This window comes from Schizosaccharomyces japonicus (genome assembly GCF_000149845.2).
Source record: "Schizosaccharomyces japonicus yFS275 unplaced genomic scaffold supercont5.3, whole genome shotgun sequence".
In the NCBI taxonomy this organism is placed as follows: domain Eukaryota; kingdom Fungi; phylum Ascomycota; class Schizosaccharomycetes; order Schizosaccharomycetales; family Schizosaccharomycetaceae; genus Schizosaccharomyces; species Schizosaccharomyces japonicus.
In genome coordinates this window covers 2859276-2875882 of record NW_011627862.1, presented here as the reverse complement: position 1 = coordinate 2875882, position 16607 = coordinate 2859276, and the positions used below count along the sequence as shown (strand labels likewise).

General features: G+C 42.7%; 8 protein-coding genes across 8 annotated transcripts; 6 read left to right on the top strand and 2 right to left on the bottom strand.

Moving 5' to 3' along the window:
• The first annotated feature begins 38 nt into the window (after positions 1-38).
• On the top strand, positions 39-1549 carry SJAG_02034 (DNAJ protein Caj1/Djp1-type). The gene is made up of 3 exons (XM_002173219.2): positions 39-335; positions 384-456; positions 520-1549. The coding sequence occupies exons 1-3, from the start codon at positions 247-249 to the stop codon at positions 1435-1437; spliced, it is 1080 nt and encodes a 359-aa protein (XP_002173255.2). The 5' UTR covers positions 39-246; the 3' UTR covers positions 1438-1549.
• SJAG_02033 (methionine aminopeptidase Fma1) lies at positions 1449-3163 on the bottom strand. The gene is made up of 4 exons (XM_002173218.2): positions 2978-3163; positions 2915-2935; positions 2609-2654; positions 1449-2552 (listed from the first exon to the last, which is right to left on the bottom strand). The coding sequence occupies exons 1-4, from the start codon at positions 3116-3118 to the stop codon at positions 1591-1593; spliced, it is 1170 nt and encodes a 389-aa protein (XP_002173254.2). The 5' UTR covers positions 3119-3163; the 3' UTR covers positions 1449-1590.
• Positions 3104-5374, bottom strand: SJAG_02032 (Sad1-UNC-like carboxy terminal protein). Its single transcript, XM_002173217.2, has 3 exons — positions 3929-5374; positions 3760-3876; positions 3104-3711 (listed from the first exon to the last, which is right to left on the bottom strand). The coding sequence occupies exons 1-3, from the start codon at positions 5324-5326 to the stop codon at positions 3328-3330; spliced, it is 1899 nt and encodes a 632-aa protein (XP_002173253.1). The 5' UTR covers positions 5327-5374; the 3' UTR covers positions 3104-3327.
• SJAG_02031 (DNA repair nuclease Rad13) lies at positions 5317-9263 on the top strand. Its single transcript, XM_002173216.2, has one exon. It carries the CDS (start codon positions 5535-5537, stop codon positions 9132-9134), a length of 3600 nt encoding a protein of 1199 aa, XP_002173252.1. The 5' UTR covers positions 5317-5534; the 3' UTR covers positions 9135-9263.
• On the top strand, positions 9175-10220 carry SJAG_02030 (DUF757 family protein). Its single transcript, XM_002173215.2, has 6 exons — positions 9175-9335; positions 9375-9386; positions 9490-9517; positions 9576-9630; positions 9689-9912; positions 10046-10220. Exons 1-6 carry the CDS (start codon positions 9291-9293, stop codon positions 10123-10125), a joined length of 444 nt encoding a protein of 147 aa, XP_002173251.1. The 5' UTR covers positions 9175-9290; the 3' UTR covers positions 10126-10220.
• Positions 10221-10430: 210 nt separating this feature from the next.
• Positions 10431-12590, top strand: SJAG_02029 (vacuolar membrane amino acid uptake transporter Fnx2). Its single transcript, XM_002173214.2, has one exon. The coding sequence runs from the start codon at positions 10574-10576 to the stop codon at positions 12272-12274; it is 1701 nt and encodes a 566-aa protein (XP_002173250.1). The 5' UTR covers positions 10431-10573; the 3' UTR covers positions 12275-12590.
• Positions 12591-12793: 203 nt separating this feature from the next.
• Positions 12794-14547, top strand: SJAG_02028 (mitofilin; the record flags this gene model as incomplete). Its single annotated transcript, XM_002173213.1, has 3 exons — positions 12794-12856; positions 12893-14440; positions 14497-14547. The coding sequence occupies 3 exons, from the start codon at positions 12794-12796 to the stop codon at positions 14545-14547; spliced, it is 1662 nt and encodes a 553-aa protein (XP_002173249.1).
• A 266-nt stretch (positions 14548-14813) lies between these two features.
• On the top strand, positions 14814-16441 carry SJAG_02027 (Ric8 family guanine nucleotide exchange factor synembryn family protein; the record flags this gene model as incomplete). The annotated part of the gene is made up of 3 exons (XM_002173212.1): positions 14814-15026; positions 15305-16296; positions 16348-16441. 3 exons carry the CDS (start codon positions 14814-14816, stop codon positions 16439-16441), a joined length of 1299 nt encoding a protein of 432 aa, XP_002173248.1.
• Positions 16442-16607: the final 166 nt, after the last annotated feature.

Sequence of the window (16607 nt, the reverse complement as noted above, 5' to 3'; positions counted from 1 at the left end):
CTTTTATTCTTAAAAAAAAAAATTAGAAAACTGTTTCTTTTCTGTATCAGGTACCGTATCAAACGGAGATATCTTCTTTTTTGATATGAAACTTCCGTTTTAAAACATTTGATGATCATCAAGCAGATTTTAGACTTATTTAAACTCGTTTAAATCACAGCTGAATACACTCTTCCGAATTCTTAGTCGTATTTGCTACCGTGCTAGTAACTTGCTCTGGTCCATCCTAGAGCCAAAAAGGACAACATGGCAACTACAACTGTTGATAAAGAATACTATGAGATTTTAGGAGTTGCAATTGATGCAGATGAGCTTACAATCAAAAAAGCGTATCGGTATGTTCTCATTTTAGGTCGAATTTCTTAATTAATATATTATAACAGTAAACTCGCCATCCAGTATCATCCAGACAAGAATAGAGAGAATCCAGAAGAGGCAAAAGCCCAATTCCAAAAGGTAAGCTAATGAATATGTCTTCGTGAAGATTCATCCAGATGGTGACTGACACGGAATTTCAAGATTGGAGAAGCATACCAGGTTCTTGGCGACCCAGAACTTCGAAAGAAGTATGACACATATGGAAAAGAAGGTGCTGTCCCGGAAATGGGATTCCAGGATGCTCAATTGTTTTTTGAGAACTTGTTCGGAGGCGAATCGTTCAAAGATTACATTGGAGAGATCACCTTGTTGAAGGAATTGATAAAAATGATGGGCGATGAAGCAGATGAAAAAACAAAGAGAGCAGTTGAGGACACGGAGGAGTCGAAAAAGGTGTTACAAAAGCAACAAGATGAAACTCGGAATCAGGAAATGGAAGTTCGTATCGAGAAACTTGCACGTTACCTGACAGACAAGTTGTCTGTGTGGACAGAGACAGACAAGGATGAGGGCGTTACTGAGGCCTTTAAAATGAAGATGACCTTGGAAGCAGAGAACCTGAAAATGGCCTCCTTCGGTGCCGAGATGCTTCATGCTATTGGCGGTATTTACATACAGAAAGCAAACAACTTTATACGATCTCTGCGTTACTATATGGCTGGATCTATTTGGGGTGCACTTTGCGAAAAAGGTACTGTGATCAAAGATACTTGGTACACGATTCGAAGTGCCCTTGATGCACACACAGCCGCCGAATCAATCGCTAAAGCGGAATCTGAGCAGGAAAACATGACGGAAGCCGAAATGGCTGAGTTGCAAAAGAACATGACAGGAAAAGTGCTTGCTGCTAGTTGGAGAGGTGCACGTTTTGAGATTCAGCATGTCTTACGGCAGGTTTGCGACAAGGTACTGTACGACAAAACTGTACCCAAAGAGAAGCGCAAGGACCGTGCACAAGCACTGCTCATTGTCGGCGACATTTTCTCCAAGGTCGAACCCGACAAGGACAGCGAAACTCGATTCCTTGAAACGCTCGTGGAGGAACATATGAGTTCCTAGACGTATTCCATCCCGTGAGGAGCTATATTCAAGTCAAGCATCTCTAAAAATTCATTTCATATCCAAAATTTACGGATTACTGGTTGCACCCATAGAAATATTTATTGTTACCAAGTTCTAATAAAAATTTTTGCATTTCTTATCATTTGGAAATTACTTCTTGGGAGCAGGTCCGCCGGGAGAAGTGGGAAGTCTAGCAGTAAGAACTTCACAACCGTCTTCCGTAACCAAAAGTGTGTGCTCAAATTGAGCAGAAGCATCACCAGAAAGCGTTGCTGCAGTCCAATCATCGGGCCAAGAAACGTCTCGGGCACTGCCAAGAGAGAGCATGGGTTCAATGGTAAATGTCATACCGGGACGCATAACACCAGGACATCTGTTTTTCGCGTAATGAGGAATGGTAGGAGCACAATGGAAGAGTTGGTTAACACCATGACCACAGTAGGTGCGGATGACCGACAATTCGTGGCTCTTCACCGATTTGGCGTACTTTTCAATGATGTTACCAATATCCTTGAACAACATTCCGGGCTTCACTGCGGCGATAGCAGCGTTTAAAGCTTCACGGGTCGTTTCCACGAGACAAACAAGCTTAGGATTAGCCTTGGCCTTGTCACCAACGTAGTAAGTTTCGTTCAAGTCAGCGTGAAATCCCTTATGGAAAACAGAGACATCCAGGTTGACGATGTCACCGTCTTGGAGAGGGCGCTTATCAGGAATACCATGACAAATAATTTCGTTCACAGAGGTACAGACGCTCTTGGGAAAGTGATAGTAGTTCAAAGGGCTAGGGTAGCACTCGCGCTCAATACAAGCTTGATGCACAATTGCATCCAGCTCATCCGTAGTAACACCAGGACGAACGGCAGCGGCAGCAGCGTCCAAAACCTCACGTCCCAAGCGGCAGACTGTCCGCATGCTTTCAATCTCTTGAGGATTGAGTCGCTTGATCTTGAAACTGCGAGCTTCCAACTGCTCACTGGGTGAAGTACCAGTAACAGCATAGTCGGGCTTTTGAATATGTTCAGGGATCTTGCGCATGGGAGAGAGTGGGTATACTGCACGCAAAGAACCCGTGTAGGAGAAGTTTGGGAACGGATCATAAGTACCGTCCTCTGAAACAGAATCGTTAGCGTTGGAACCGATAGGGATTACAGCAAAAACAACATACCATTCTTCTTTGCCTGTGGAGGAATGTGAAGCTGCTTATGGATGGGCTAAACATGTTAGGATAAACTCACAGAGAATTGTATGTATAAAAACGAAGCAAAGGACAAATATAACAGACAAAAGAATATAACAGGTGTTGTCTCTCCTAAATGTAGCCAGTACATTTGTTTAAACAGCCATGATTTTGCTGTTACTGAACATATATAACTTGATAAAAAAAAAAGAAGAACAACCCGTAGAACACGAATATCGATAAAAAAGACAGATACTGTCCCTAATTGCTTCCTTCTAAACAACTTTTCCTTACCCAACTTCTCTTAAAACATTCCTACAAAGGTGTTACTATGCAGCTATATAAACAATAACATACTTGACCACAAAAATAAGAATGAAGGCCCTGGTTGAGGCATTTAGGGCATTGAAGCTTTTTAGCGTCTTTATGGCATTCAATGCCGCTGCAAATAGGAGTAACTACTTCTGCCGTCATTTTGGTAAAGGACACGTTCTCCATCAGTGATCCTTGCCACTTTAATTTCAACTTGATAATCCTCTCAAGTACCTGAAGTCCAGTACTGGATGCATGATAGCTATAAGAATATGGAATAGACTATGAAGGTAATTAAATGACCGTAGCATTAGTTCTAGCTTATACTATAAATTTTCTCATTAATAATATTATTCTAGTATAGAAAAAAAAAAAAACAATAACCTTTACATTCGTTAAGCAACCGTATAACTACGTGCATGTAGTTTTGGAGGACCACTTACAGAGACCTGCTCTGTACTGGACGAGCGAGCGTTTGAAGAAAGTGAATTTTGCTGGGTATCCAGGTATAAAACAGATTCGACCTTCCGGTTCCGAAAACGCTTCAGGAAGGTTGGAGAGCTTGATCCAACAATTTCATCTACAGGGGTCTCTGGTTCCACAGATGCAGCAGCTCTATCGGAAAACGGCGACCAGGTTGTACTTGAATTGCCATGCCGGGCCCGTGAAACCCGACGGAAAAACCGGTCAACAAAGGGTGATTTCCAGAAAGAAAGTATAACAATAATAGATATAAGGAGAAGCGACTGTAAAACGAGCAATCGCTTTTGAAGGAGGTACTATACTCGGTTAGCAGGCTGCAAATAATACTCAGCATTAAAACATACATCTTGAGCAAGCATGTTCACTCGTTTCGTCAGACTTTCTCCCTCAGCATCATAAAGTTCTTGCTTTGCATGGATAATTGAAAGCGAAACCTCAAGTAACGATATGTACTCATCACGCTTAAATGAGAAAGTTAGTGATACAGTTAAACGATAGAGACTGAATACTTACCACACGAATTAGGGTAGAGTTGCTTTCCTGGAAATGACTAACAGTAAGCTTTTCTAAATTTGCCAATTGTGCCTTCAGTTGGTTTGTCTTCTCTTCTAAGACAGAAAGTCGTTTGTACATGTTCCGATAAATACTTTCCTGCTGATTTGTAGCATGCACATTTTGATTCACCAAGGTCGGTTTGCCAGAGAGAACACTAGAATGCTCAGATTGAGTGGCTGTCAAAGCTTCCTCGTGAGCATTTGTTACATGAGAAATTTGTGATTGCGGTGTTCCCACACTCTGATTCATTCCATCATTCTTGCTTTCCGATCCCTCTGCGGCTGAATTCATATCTGTGCCAGTAGAAGCAGCACGTTTACTGCCATTTGTTTGCATAGTAGCATTTGGATGCGAGGCATCAGAAGAAACAGCTGACCCATCCTCTGCTGCACCTGCTTCAGCTTGCTCTTTCTCTGTACTGTCCAACACATCATCATCTGCTTTTCGTTCCTCCCGAAATTCATCAAGCATAGTCTTTCCATAAACCCGAATTATACTGACCGGACAATAAAACTCAGACCCATAATGATCAAGAAACTCAACTTTAAGATATTTTGCCCATATCTTTGGGTAGTCTACTTGGAAGCTTTGCAGAGTCCGGACATTCCGAGCAGTAAACGTTCCAAGATCCGTCCAGCCAGATCCTTTGGGAGGATATGTGCTGCTAACACTGAACTTTACATCTCTAAATGTGCTAGAAAAGAACTCATAGTTGGCAAGTTGAATGGTATCGATGGATATGTCATCACATAATTCGATAACCATAAACTTAGGTTCAACAGAACACTTGATAAGCATGTACTTGTCTCTATTTTCTGAAAGAATAGCAGACGGCATTTTCGCCTCTGCATTTGCTTCGAGGATAGCAGCAGCACAGTCTGTAGAAGCAAAATTAAAGCGCTTAGCTTCTTTAGTAGGCACTGGAGATGCCGCAGTCGACTTCTCTGACGAAGAGGATGAATTTACTGTTTCAGTAGAATGAGTCCCGATTGTTTCCGACTCGCCCAATGTAGGAGATGTTGTTGAGAGAGTCGTGTTTTGTATGCTTTCGTTAACAGCCTCAGAAAGTAATGCTCCAGTACGCGTTTCGCGGGTCAATGCGGAAGCTAATGTGCCCGTAGAATTGTTCACTGTTGCCGTTATTTGGAAGATACTCTGGAGCGAGCTATAAGGAATTGCCTCACAGGAAATTGAGTCATCTTGTTCATTAAACGGTGAAATCTTGGTCTTTGAACAAATGGTTTGAGATCTACATAGATGTAGTGTTAAGAAGACAGCTAGTATCCATAGTTTTCTGCAAAATAACATTGAATTCTGCAATCTTACTAGGCAGAAGTTGGTGGAAGCCAGTTGCATAATCGCAACCTTAACCAACCGCAAATCGACGTTTTTGCAGCAAATTGGTACTATTCTGTTGTGTAGAAAGGTTTATAACGACATGAATAACTGTGGTTTATGCTGTAAAAGCATTGTATAGATAATTGTTTCGATTGGTCTACGAATAACTTTTTTTGCCTTCCTCTTCAATCCTTAATAATTTCGCATCCAAGATTTTTTATCCACAATGGGAGTTACTGGACTCTGGAGCATTCTTGAACCAGTAAACCGACCAGTAAAGCTCGAAACATTGGCTAACAAGCGTTTGGCTATCGATGCATCTATTTGGATTTACCAATTCTTGAAAGCCGTCCGCGATAAGGAAGGTGAACAAATGAAACACAGCCATATAGTTGGATTCTTTCGAAGAATATGTAAACTCTTGTATTTTGGTATCAAGCCGGTATTTGTCTTTGATGGAGGAGCTCCCATGCTGAAAAGACAAACAATTCGCAAACGTCAAGCTCGACGAATTACTCACAGAGAGGATGCTACTCGTATAGCAAACAAGATTCTTGCATTACAAATGCGAAAACGTGCGTTTCAAGAACGCGAATCACGTCTCTCTCCTCAAAAGGGAACTACATTGACCTCAAAAGCAATACAAGCTCCTTCCTCCATGACAATTGATGTGGAAACAGTAAAGGTTGCCGTACAAGAAAGTCAAAAGTTTGCTAAAGCAGATCCTTACCAACTACCAGAAATGGGTGTCTCGTTTGACAAGTTGAACAGTAAAAGTGACCCTCGAATCATGTCGCAATCCGAGCTCGCAGACTATGCTTCTCAGTTCGGAGCTCAAATTGATATTAGCATGTTCGATTTTGCCAATATAGACTTTGACTCAGAAATGTTCAAGTCGTTGTCAGATGCCGATAAATATAATATTCTGAATGCCGCCCGGCTACGGTCTCGACTTCGTATGGGTCTTACAACAGAACAGCTCTCTGAAATGTTTCCTAATCGTATGGAGTTCTCTAAATTTCAGATTGAACGCCTAAAAGAGCGCAATGAATTGACACAGCGGCTAATGGATTTTACTGGTATGAATAAAAAGGGACCTTTACGTATTGCCAGTGAGCGTGATAGGGAGTACATTCTTGTCCGAAACGACGGTGTGGAAGGCGGATGGGCTCTAGGTGTCATTTCAAATCAAGCTGAAAAAACTGAAAATAAAAATGTCGTTCTGCCTCAGAGCAGCGAATTGGGAAATTCTGAATTTGACGTCGACGATGAGGATGACTTCGAAGATATACCTATTCCACACAAGGTTGAACATCTAAAACCTCGCGAAATCGTCTCACAAAAACTTCGAGAGATTCGTATGAAACAAAACAATGATTATGAGAATGACGCCGAAATTGAGGAATTGATGCTACAGAAAGCTATGGAGGAATCTTTTGCTACCCAATCATCAAAAAAGAAAACCCTTTTCAACTTGAATGCCAATGATTTTATGGAATTGAAACAGTCATTGACTACTGATGAGAAACAGAACTCTCAAGAAGAAACCACTCTGCCGACAATTTTAGAGGAAGCCGACGACTCAAATGAGAAGCCCGAGAAAGAAGAAGAGACGGAATTCTTGGATGCATTGCCTGCTTTTGAAGCTCCTAGTAATGTTACGAATGAAGTAATTCAGGATGTTTCAGGACTACCCTTCGAACCACTTGAGCTCGATAAGTCATTGTTTTTTAAACCAAGGCAGGATACTGAAAAAACTGAACGGCCCCCTTCTCCATCTTTATTGGTAGATCCTAATACCAATAAAGGAGATGAACTTCCTTCAGAACTTTCTATTGATGCCGTTAGCATTCTGGAACCGAACTTACCAAGTGAAATAAAGTTGGCACAAAATGCGACACAGGTCGTAGACATAGCTGCATCGCCAATGTCTCCTAAAACTGAAAATGTAAGTGAGAAAATAAAATCTGACGAAGAAAGGGATACGAACTTTCCTGTCGAGACATTGTTCGAGTCGTCGTCGCCGGTACCAAAGCAAGCAGCATCCTCCATAACCCAAGATGAACCTTCACCGTTCGTTTTAGATGTTAGACAGACCTTTCCACAGACCCAAGAAACTGAAGAGAACACTGCTGTAGTTGAAGAAAAGGAACTACCGCTTCCTACTGAGACATTATTTGAATTGTCGCCTCAGCTTCCAAAACAGGTAACATCGCCTGAGGAACAAAATGGAAAACAAAATGTTTTACAGACCGCACAAACCCAACAAATAAAGGAAGAGCCTGTTAGCTCAGACTCGATTGATGTCAAGGTTACTGAACAAACTACTCTCCCCAAAGAAGAAAGTGTTGCTGAGCCTGCTAAACCCGTGAAGGTTGAGCCTTTGTCACCACAGATAAAAGATATTGCGGCTGAAAAGCCTTCAGTGAAACCGGTCCCCATTAAGCTAGATGATCAAGAACCAGATACTAGCATTACACAGGAACTTTTGGATGACGAAGACCTAGAGACATTAGTAAACTTGGCTGACGAAGAAAAAGATTACGACCAATTCGTCCAAAAGTTGCAAAGCAATGCACCAGCGCCGGTACCGGTACCGGTGAATAAAGATTGGAATGAGCAGGATTTCGAAGCACGGTTACATGAGCTTCGACAAAGCAAAAAGAATGAAACAAGGGACGCAGATGAGGTAAACCAAGAAATGGTCCGGGAATGTCAAGAATTATTACGCTATTTTGGACTACCTTATATTGTTGCTCCCCAAGAAGCAGAGGCACAATGTGCTAAGCTACTTGAATTAAAACTAGTTGATGGCGTCGTGACTGATGACTCTGATGTCTTTCTCTTTGGCGGAACCCGTATCTATCGAAACATGTTCAATCAGTCGAAGTTTGTCGAGCTGTATCTTTCATCGGATATGGAGCGAGATTTCGCAATCGGCCGAAAGCAGTTGATCCAGCTAGCCTACCTTCTAGGCAGTGATTATACGGAAGGATTATCCAGTGTCGGCCCAGTAAGTGCGGTGGAAATACTACGCGAATTTCCAGGTGATAATCCATTGATTGAATTTAAAAGATGGTTTTTGCGCATAGCATCAGGATCGCCCTTGGTCAATGACCTTGGTACGCCTGTACGTCGTCGCCTTTCCAAATTAGTTGGACGCATTTCGTTGCCGACAAACTTCCCCGATCCAGTTGTTGAAGAAGCTTACTTAAATCCGACTGTGGATGATAGTAAACAAGAGTTCCAGTGGGGAATTCCCGATTTGGATCAGCTGCGAGACTTTCTCATGACAACTATTGGTTGGTCACAAGCAAAGACTGATCAAGTTTTGGTACCGGTGATTCAAGACATGACACGAAAACAGTTCCAGGGAACGCAAACAAATCTGACGCAGTTTTTCAGTGGTCAGACGCCTTCCACAGCAGTGCATGCTCCCCGGGTTAATCATCAGTTTAAGAGTAAACGGCTGCATGCTGCTTTGACGTCTTTCCAAACAGCTAGTTCGGAGAAAACTGCGAGTACGACAAGTACGATAGGCACGGAAACTCCAACGATTGCATCACAAGAGCACTCTACGGCGTCAGAAGAGCCAGAACTGTCTGAGGAACTTAAGAAGCGAATTGAACGACGCAGACAAATGATGGCAAATCGAACTTCCGACTCGGAGGAATCTGAAGACGAACAACAACAACAACAAACTGTGGCTAGTAGTGCATCTCAACAGCCTCTCATCACACAGCTTGATACAAAACTTTTCAAAAAAAGACGAGTCAGATCTAATTCTCGTCCCACGAAACCAAGACGTTCCCGTGCCAAAAAATAAAAAGTCGAAAACACGGACATTTTCTATATTGACAGTTGATTACCGTCTCTCGTTTCGTTACCCTTCTGTGGCTCTTTTGTATTGTTACTATTTTTTCCCATTTTTTCCCCTTCCATCCTCCCTCCGAGCTACAACCAGCTGCACAATTAAAAAAAAATGTCTACCAAGTTCGACGCAGAGAAGGCTGAAAATGCCGCTGAGGTATGTTCTTATGTGATGAAATTATTTGCTAATTATTAGATTGAGATGCAAGTATGTTTATTGAAGTTTTGAAGGATTTTTCTCTCCTTCGACGAATGCAGCCCCAGGCTGGTATTTGTTTTCGTGGGCTCTTTCTAACTCCTTTATTGAACAGTTTGCTGTAAAAGCTGTTGAACATGCTCGTATGGATTTTTTCTTACCTCGCTACTGAATGGTTGTGTGTCTAACGAAACTGGGCAGAAATTTACTGGAACCTCTTGCAGTTGAGAAAGGGATCTGAACTTCGTTTAACCAAGTAGGTGACTACACCGAACGCTAAGAATCTGTATAGCTAATCCTGCTGCCTGTTTTAGGTTGGACGACGAAATTTTTGAAGATTTGTTGAAGACGATCCCCGAGTTCAAGAATCCCGAGTACGCCAAGAGCGTGAACGAAAACGAAATGAAGAGCGCTAAGGGCAAGGCTGTTTGGCGTCCTTTCATGATGCGTTATGAGAAGAAGATTGACGACTACAACTTCGGTACTCTTCTTCGTATAAAAAACACTGACGAGTATGAGCAAGACACTACAATTTTCGGTAAGCCACAAAGGAACGGTGGGAAGGATGCTCAACAGTGCTTTGACAGGTGATCTACGGCTCCCTTGAACCTGAGTGTACTCATCCCATCCTCTCCTCTACTGTTTTTCTCCTTTCTTTACTAACGAACCAGTTCCTCGTATCCAATTTTTGGCTGTTGAGATTGCTCGTAACAGATACGGCTTGAACGACTGGGTATTCGAGCAAAAGTAACTCTAATAATTCTCAGTCTTTAAAATACAATTTTGTCATTAAGTCCTGCAAAGAAAAATTGGGACCGATTAGACTATCATTGACAGTGCGTACCGCGGTACAGATGTAGTTTTTTCCTTCAGGGCATGTCCCTTAAGTAGATAGGACTTGTACAATCGTAGATTCTGTTTTATTCTGTTCTGTCCTGCCCTGTAACTTGTCCTTTTCCTATCCTGCTTATTTTCCCTTCTAGCGCTTCTCTCCTTTCCTCTAGCCAATACCACGTCTTGGATATACTCTGAATTGTCGGCCGCGATTTCCACGTGCTTTTTTAGCCCCACGCGGGGGCCTAAGTCAAAAACTTTGCGATCAGTTGTACGAACTTGCCGTTTCCCAAACTCGTAGTTGCACAGCTTGTGGTCGAGAAGTAACTGAGAGTACTGTAGTTTGTGTGTAAATTGCGGGTAGAATGAATCGAGAAGCGTCCAAGTCGTCTCTGTTGACGTCTAGTGATTCGGAACCACTTTTGAAGAGTCCTGCAACACAAAACGTTCGTAACCATGGAGCAATTGTTCCTGTTGAAGAGATTGAAGGCGGTCTTGCTTCGAGCAATTTTCCCGCTCCAAATGCAGTAGTTTTCGATGATGACAGTGTTTCTGAAACCGAGTGCCAGACATCAACTTCTATTCTCAAGATTCTCCCTGCCCTTCTACTTGGCGTAATTCTTGGTGCTATGGACAACACAATTGTTTCTTCCACGTATCCCAAAATCGGTGCTGATTTCAACAAATTTAACGAGGTGTCATGGACATCGACTTCATACATGATCTCATCTACGGCATTCCAACCTTTGTTTGGTCGGTTCTGCGATATCTACGGCCGTAAGACGAGTCTGCTGGCCGCGTACACGATCTTTGGTCTTGGTTGCTTGTACTGCTCTCTTTCTCCATCACTAGGCCATCTTATTTGTGCTAGAGCTCTTGCTGGCATTGGAGGCGGTGGAATGAGCTCGACAGTAACGATTCTGCTGAGTGACCTGGTTCCGCTGAAAGAACGTGGAACATACCAAGGCATCGTGAACGTTTTCTTCGCCGCGGGTTCTAGTTTGGGTGGTCCAGTAGGCGGATACTTTGCTGATCGCTATACCTGGCGTCTTGGTTTCTTCATCCAGGTGCCATTGCTGGCGATTGCGTTCACCACCGTGTCCGTGTGTCTGCATCTGCCTCACCAGCAGGTCAAGGAAAGCTTTGTCGAAAAGTTCCGTCGTGTTGACTGGTCAGGAACTGCCCTACTCGTTGCAGGTGTAAGCACGCTGACCACTGCTTTGACTCTCGGCGGAAACGTTTATCCCTGGTCAGACAAAATAGTCCTCTCGTTGCTCGCAAGCTCCGTCATTTTCTATGCTATTTTCGGCTTGAACGAGGCATTTTATGCTGCAGAACCTCTAGCACCTATTCCCGTGCTCAGCGAGCGTACATGTCTTGCCTCGTACTTGAGTAACTTTTTTCAATTCTTGGGTCAACTTTCACTCTCATACACCCTTCCGCTGTACTTTCAGGCAATCATGAACGAGTCCACATCCAAGTCGGGCTTCCGTCTCATTCCACTTATTGTTGGTTCGAGTATTGGTTCTCTCATGGGTGGTATCGTCATCAACATTACCGGCCGTTACAAGTACATCACTGTTGGCAGCTATGCCCTTAGTTGGGTTGCCATGATGGTTATGACAACGTTTAGTGATAAGCCGGCAGAAGTGTCGTACAACACTGCTCCTTTCCTCTCTGGTTTTGGTAACGGCATGGGTGTGACAACAACTCTGATTGCTATTATTCACTCTGCCGCTTGTGAAAGTCAAGCTAGTGCAATTGCAACCTCATACCTGTTTCGCTCAACTGGATCTGTGCTGGGTGTTTCCGTCTCCACATCTATTATTCAAACAGGCTTGTCGCTGATTTTGATGAAGAAATTAGGCCCTAGCACGGCTGAACCTCTTCTTGATCATCTGAAGGAAGACATTACCTATATTCATCGTATTTCTGAGGAACTTCAACCTGTTATCCTTCATGCTCTTCTTGTGTGTATTCGTTTGGCGTTTGCCTTTGGTTCGCTGATGTACTTTTGCGCTACAGTGTCGGCTCTTGTCATTCGCAATCGCAAGATTACTGCGTAGATTCAAACAAAACGAAGTGTCTGCTCGTTTCTGTTGGTTCTTGCACACACACACACATTAACTCTAACTCGTTTTCTCTTTCGTCGTTCTGGTTGTTCTGGTCGTCTTTCTCTTGTTCTAGGATTTGCTGTTTTCAGCCGGTCTCCTCATTCTGTTTCCCACTCTTTTCTCTCTTTTTCTTTTTTTAATTATTACTTTGCTAATAATTCCTAGACATGAGTGTACTAGCTGTTCTATTAAAATTCCGAATACTCTTTCTTTAATTACTTCTAGTCAGTGCGCTTAATTAATTTAATATCTAACATCTGAGCTAGCACAGTTGGGCGGTTGCACTGCTAACGACTTTTTGTTTTACCAAGTAATACTGTTTCTCCTGTAATTAACGACTACAGATACGAGCTTTGTGTTTCCTCTAACTCATCTCCTAATTGTCACAGCCAAGCTACTTCTGCTAAAGCTTACCCTCAGGAAGTACGGTTGCAGTACCCCTCTGACGTATCCTTTACCAACTTCCATTTCATGATTCGGCCACGTTTTTCCTGCAATAAAGGCGCTGTTTGGCGTCTAAACATTCAACGAAGGGTTCGTATTGTTCTTGTTTAATCGCTAACTCTGTAGCCCGTTTCTCAGCTCCTTCGTCCGAGTCGATTTGGCGAATTTTGCAATTGTACAGTTTATAGCATACAAACACGTTTCAATTCTACAAATTCACGTTCGTCTTATACAGCTCCTTCTCATACATCAAATTCGGCTTCTTCTGGTCGTAAGAAAGGTTCTTTTGGGTGGAAAAAGATCATTTCGTTGACTATCATTCTTGGAGCCACAGGATACAGTGTCGGTGTTTGGTATGCGTTTAAGGACAGACACTTCTATGATTTTTTTTCAAACTACTTTCCTTATGGAAAACGTTTATTGAGTGCAATTGAAGATTCCGACTTTGGTCGAAAATATCTCAATGCTGGTCTCGTTCTTGTTCGAACCGTTCCGCTCCCTCCTTCCGCGAAGGCAAAAGAAGAGGAGTCTATATCTGTGCAAATTGCTAACACGCTTGCGGACATGGGCAAAACGGAAGAGAAGGGAGAAAGTCGCCACTTCAAGTTAACACATCTTGTTCCTCCCGGAGACAGCTTTGTTCAGCCAGCGATTGACATTGGAAGTGACCTTGAGACGGGTGTTTCTGTGACGAGAATGCCTCCCGTAGTAGAAACGTTGAACAAAGCACAAGTTGCAGAATTCAATGATACCAAAGAAGAGTTGGGAAAAACAAGCTCTCGTATACAAGCGCTTGAGGAGGAACTTCAACTGCTAAAAGCTTCGCAGGAAGAGCTGCTTGAGGTCAAAAAGGAAGAGTGTGAAGCTTCGTACAAACAACGACTTGAACAAGCAGAACACGAGTATGATGAACTGTGGACGAAAAGCTTTGATAAAGAGCGCGAGCGGCTACAGAATCTGTACAAGAGTCGTCTTCAACTGGAGCTCACCAAAAGTATGAATATCTTTGAGGAAAAGCTTCAGAACGAACTCCGCGAACAAGCTCTCGAACTGGAACGTTTGAATGCAATGAAGGTCACTATGATGGTAGAAACAGAGCGGCAAGGCAGACTGGGCAAACTTCAACAGGTCCAAGAAGGCTTGGAAAAGGTGCAACAGTTAGCTTTTGCATCTGTTGCGAGAGCACAGCAGCTTGATCAAGCTGCCAAGCTTGCAACTGCCATTGATTTACTGAGTAACGACAGTGTTCATTCTAAGCACGAAGCTCTAAAGTATATATCAGGCTTACACTGGAACGATCCTTTGGTTCAAAAATCGGTTGCTATCCTTCAAAACACATTTTCTCGAGGCGGAATACCTTCGCTAGCAGAGATTCATTCTCGATTTGACGTTTTAAGTGATGAACTTTCACGCACTGTCCATGTTCAACCCAACACCGGACTGCTGTCTCATTTATTCCACACACTGCTATTCCGGTTGCCAGTGATCGAAAACCAAGTCAGCAAAAACAGCAGTGTGACGGGAGTCCTACTCCGTGCTCGCAGTGCCTTACATGCCAATAATTTAGAGGCGGCTGTTTATGAACTTTCGCAATTAGATCCTTGGCATCGTGCGCTTACAAAGGATTGGGTTTCCACTTGCAGACAACGATTAGAGCTCCAGCAATCACTGGAGGTAAGTTCTGAGTTTAATCCATACTGCACTTTTTCAATTACTAACCTACATAACAGATTCTGATGGCAGTCTCAGCCTTACGGGCATGCACTACTTCAGCTGCCTGAGAGAAGTTTACTACATCCTTTCTAACACACCCAAACATACTCCTCTTCGACTTCTATACTGCTCTTGAGGAGCCAGGTTCCACTTTTTTGTAAAACTATCTTTTGTTCGTTAAAATTCACAATTACTCGCTATTCGTTTTTACGATGTCCATACGACGAAATCAACGTGTGCAAAAGAGGACTCTCAGTGCCTGTTGCTATAGGGGAAATACGTGCCAGAACGGTCTTGCTGCTCCTTTGTTTTCCTACGTTAAAGAATATACGATATGCCGGATAGCAAATCAACCGTTGACTTGCTTTCGTTTAGTGAGCGCGACAATGGATCGTTTATTCCAACTATTTGCAGCAAATTGAATGATTTACTGAAACCTACAGCATGGGAGCTGTCCGCCAATTTGATAGAAATTGCTGTATCTTTGAAATTTTTAAGGAAGAAAAGTCGGGAGAAGGACGCTTGTCAAAAGATTTCCAATGCTTTAGTATGGTCATTACTCTACTCCTACGGCTTGTGATGTTCTAACAATGTTCTAGGATTGGACGTTGGTTGCTGAAAGAGCATTTTCTGTGGATAAATTGAGAAACTCTGCACACTCACTCGAGTTGATTCGATTAATAGTAAATGTGCTTGTAAACAATCCTTCCATGTCACAGCGCATCGCTTCGTTGTTTTCAAATTCGGCTTTTGATGAGGAATCCTTCTTTGTATGCTAATTAAAAGCCTTTTCAATTTGTTCGCATCGACTAACATTGTTCTTAGTGCTTAAACAGTGCGTGTCAAATCGCCTTATTAAGATTGCTGTTTCTGTTATGCGTTGGAGAAAATGATTTTGATCGAACCTGGACATTTCGAATAATAGAGCCTGGTTTACAGTTAGCATTGGGTGGTACAGTTGTGTTAAATAACTTGTCAACGGAGCCTGTATCTGCTTCCGTATTAGATGAGCTATTGCGGCTTGCATATGCTGTCGGTTCTTCAAAAGATCTTCCAAAGAGCTACTCTACAGCTCAACTCTCACCCTTTGTAATACAGCTATGGAAGGAAACCGGTACAAGGGATCCTTCCTATACAAGCAACACATCATGGCACATCGTCAATGCATTACTGGTGCTTCCTCTGCAAAACTTAACCTCCTCCTCTCTTTATCAAATCACAGATATAGCTCTTACAGCCTTGGATGTCTTACTACCCTTAAAAGGCATCCAGCTCCTTGAGGCTGGAAACGCTTCCTTCAAAGTACCGAATTTTGCTTCCGTATTCTTAACGGCTAAAGAACTAGAAGTTCGGCTTTCACCGCTTTTAGCTTTGTTACAAAACATCGTTAAAGTAAATGATACTCAAACATGTCGGTTACTCGAATCTCGACTTTTCCCTTCCGAAGCTGACCGATCCGCCTCTCTCGCCTTTGGCAGTGGCTTGCCCTCGCGGCTATTGCGACTACTGGTTATTCCTTGCTTCTTACAAATGCCCCAACAGGTAGCTCATCTTTACTACAGTCTCTGTAGAGAGAATGCGAAAGTTTTAACGGACACTATTGGCTTCGGTTATGCTTCTGGCATTTTGCGCGTATGTCAGGAACCAACAGACTCCACTGTGTCCAAAGACTCCCTCTTTTCTGGTCTATCTACTGCAACCGCTGATAATGTGAATCCAATCACTGGCGGTCGTACAGAGTCCGAGAAACCTGTTCCGGAAATGTCGATGGAGGAAAAAGAACGAGAAGCTGAACGTCTTTTCGTTCTCTTCCAAAGGTATTATTAGCTATACGTGTATTCCTGTTGCGGTTACTAACAACTATTTAGACTTGAAAAGAACGGTATGATCCAGGTTGAAAACCCGGTAAAAAAAGCCGTACGTAGTGGTCTTTTTGAAAACAGCAATGATAATAATGCTTAACGATAACCTTGGCAACTGTACCCAAGTTGTCGCCTACTTTTTACGACTTTTATTTTGATTCTACTTTTCCATAATGAACACGTTCGCCCGTCTCTTTCACCATTTGTGGTAACAATAATTATACGCATCTAAATTAATGAATGTGATAGTTTTTTCATTTAGATTA

Excerpts from the sequence above, each read along its gene's own strand:
- SJAG_02034 (XM_002173219.2), top strand. The coding sequence starts at position 247 with ATGGCAACTACAACTGTTGATAAAGAATACTATGAGATTTTAGGAGTT. Across the intron at positions 336-383 it reads ACAATCAAAAAAGCGTATCG|TAAACTCGCCATCCAGTATC; the intron begins GTATGTTCTCAT and ends ATATTATAACAG. Across the intron at positions 457-519 it reads CAAAAGCCCAATTCCAAAAG|ATTGGAGAAGCATACCAGGT; the intron begins GTAAGCTAATGA and ends CGGAATTTCAAG.
- SJAG_02033 (XM_002173218.2), bottom strand. The coding sequence starts at position 3,118 with ATGGAGAACGTGTCCTTTACCAAAATGACGGCAGAAGTAGTTACTCCT. Across the intron at positions 2,936-2,977 it reads ATTCTTATTTTTGTGGTCAA|GAATGTTTTAAGAGAAGTTG; the intron begins GTATGTTATTGT and ends ACACCTTTGTAG. Across the intron at positions 2,553-2,608 it reads TCCACAGGCAAAGAAGAATG|AGGACGGTACTTATGATCCG; the intron begins GTATGTTGTTTT and ends ATTCTGTTTCAG.
- SJAG_02032 (XM_002173217.2), bottom strand. The coding sequence starts at position 5,326 with ATGCAACTGGCTTCCACCAACTTCTGCCTAGTAAGATTGCAGAATTCA. Across the intron at positions 3,877-3,928 it reads ACTCTACCCTAATTCGTGTG|CGTGATGAGTACATATCGTT; the intron begins GTAAGTATTCAG and ends TTCTCATTTAAG. Across the intron at positions 3,712-3,759 it reads TGAACATGCTTGCTCAAGAT|TACCTCCTTCAAAAGCGATT; the intron begins GTATGTTTTAAT and ends AACCGAGTATAG.
- SJAG_02031 (XM_002173216.2), top strand. The coding sequence starts at position 5,535 with ATGGGAGTTACTGGACTCTGGAGCATTCTTGAACCAGTAAACCGACCA.
- SJAG_02030 (XM_002173215.2), top strand. The coding sequence starts at position 9,291 with ATGTCTACCAAGTTCGACGCAGAGAAGGCTGAAAATGCCGCTGAG. Across the intron at positions 9,518-9,575 it reads AAAAGCTGTTGAACATGCTC|AAATTTACTGGAACCTCTTG; the intron begins GTATGGATTTTT and ends GAAACTGGGCAG. Across the intron at positions 9,631-9,688 it reads TCTGAACTTCGTTTAACCAA|GTTGGACGACGAAATTTTTG; the intron begins GTAGGTGACTAC and ends TGCCTGTTTTAG.
- SJAG_02029 (XM_002173214.2), top strand. The coding sequence starts at position 10,574 with ATGAATCGAGAAGCGTCCAAGTCGTCTCTGTTGACGTCTAGTGATTCG.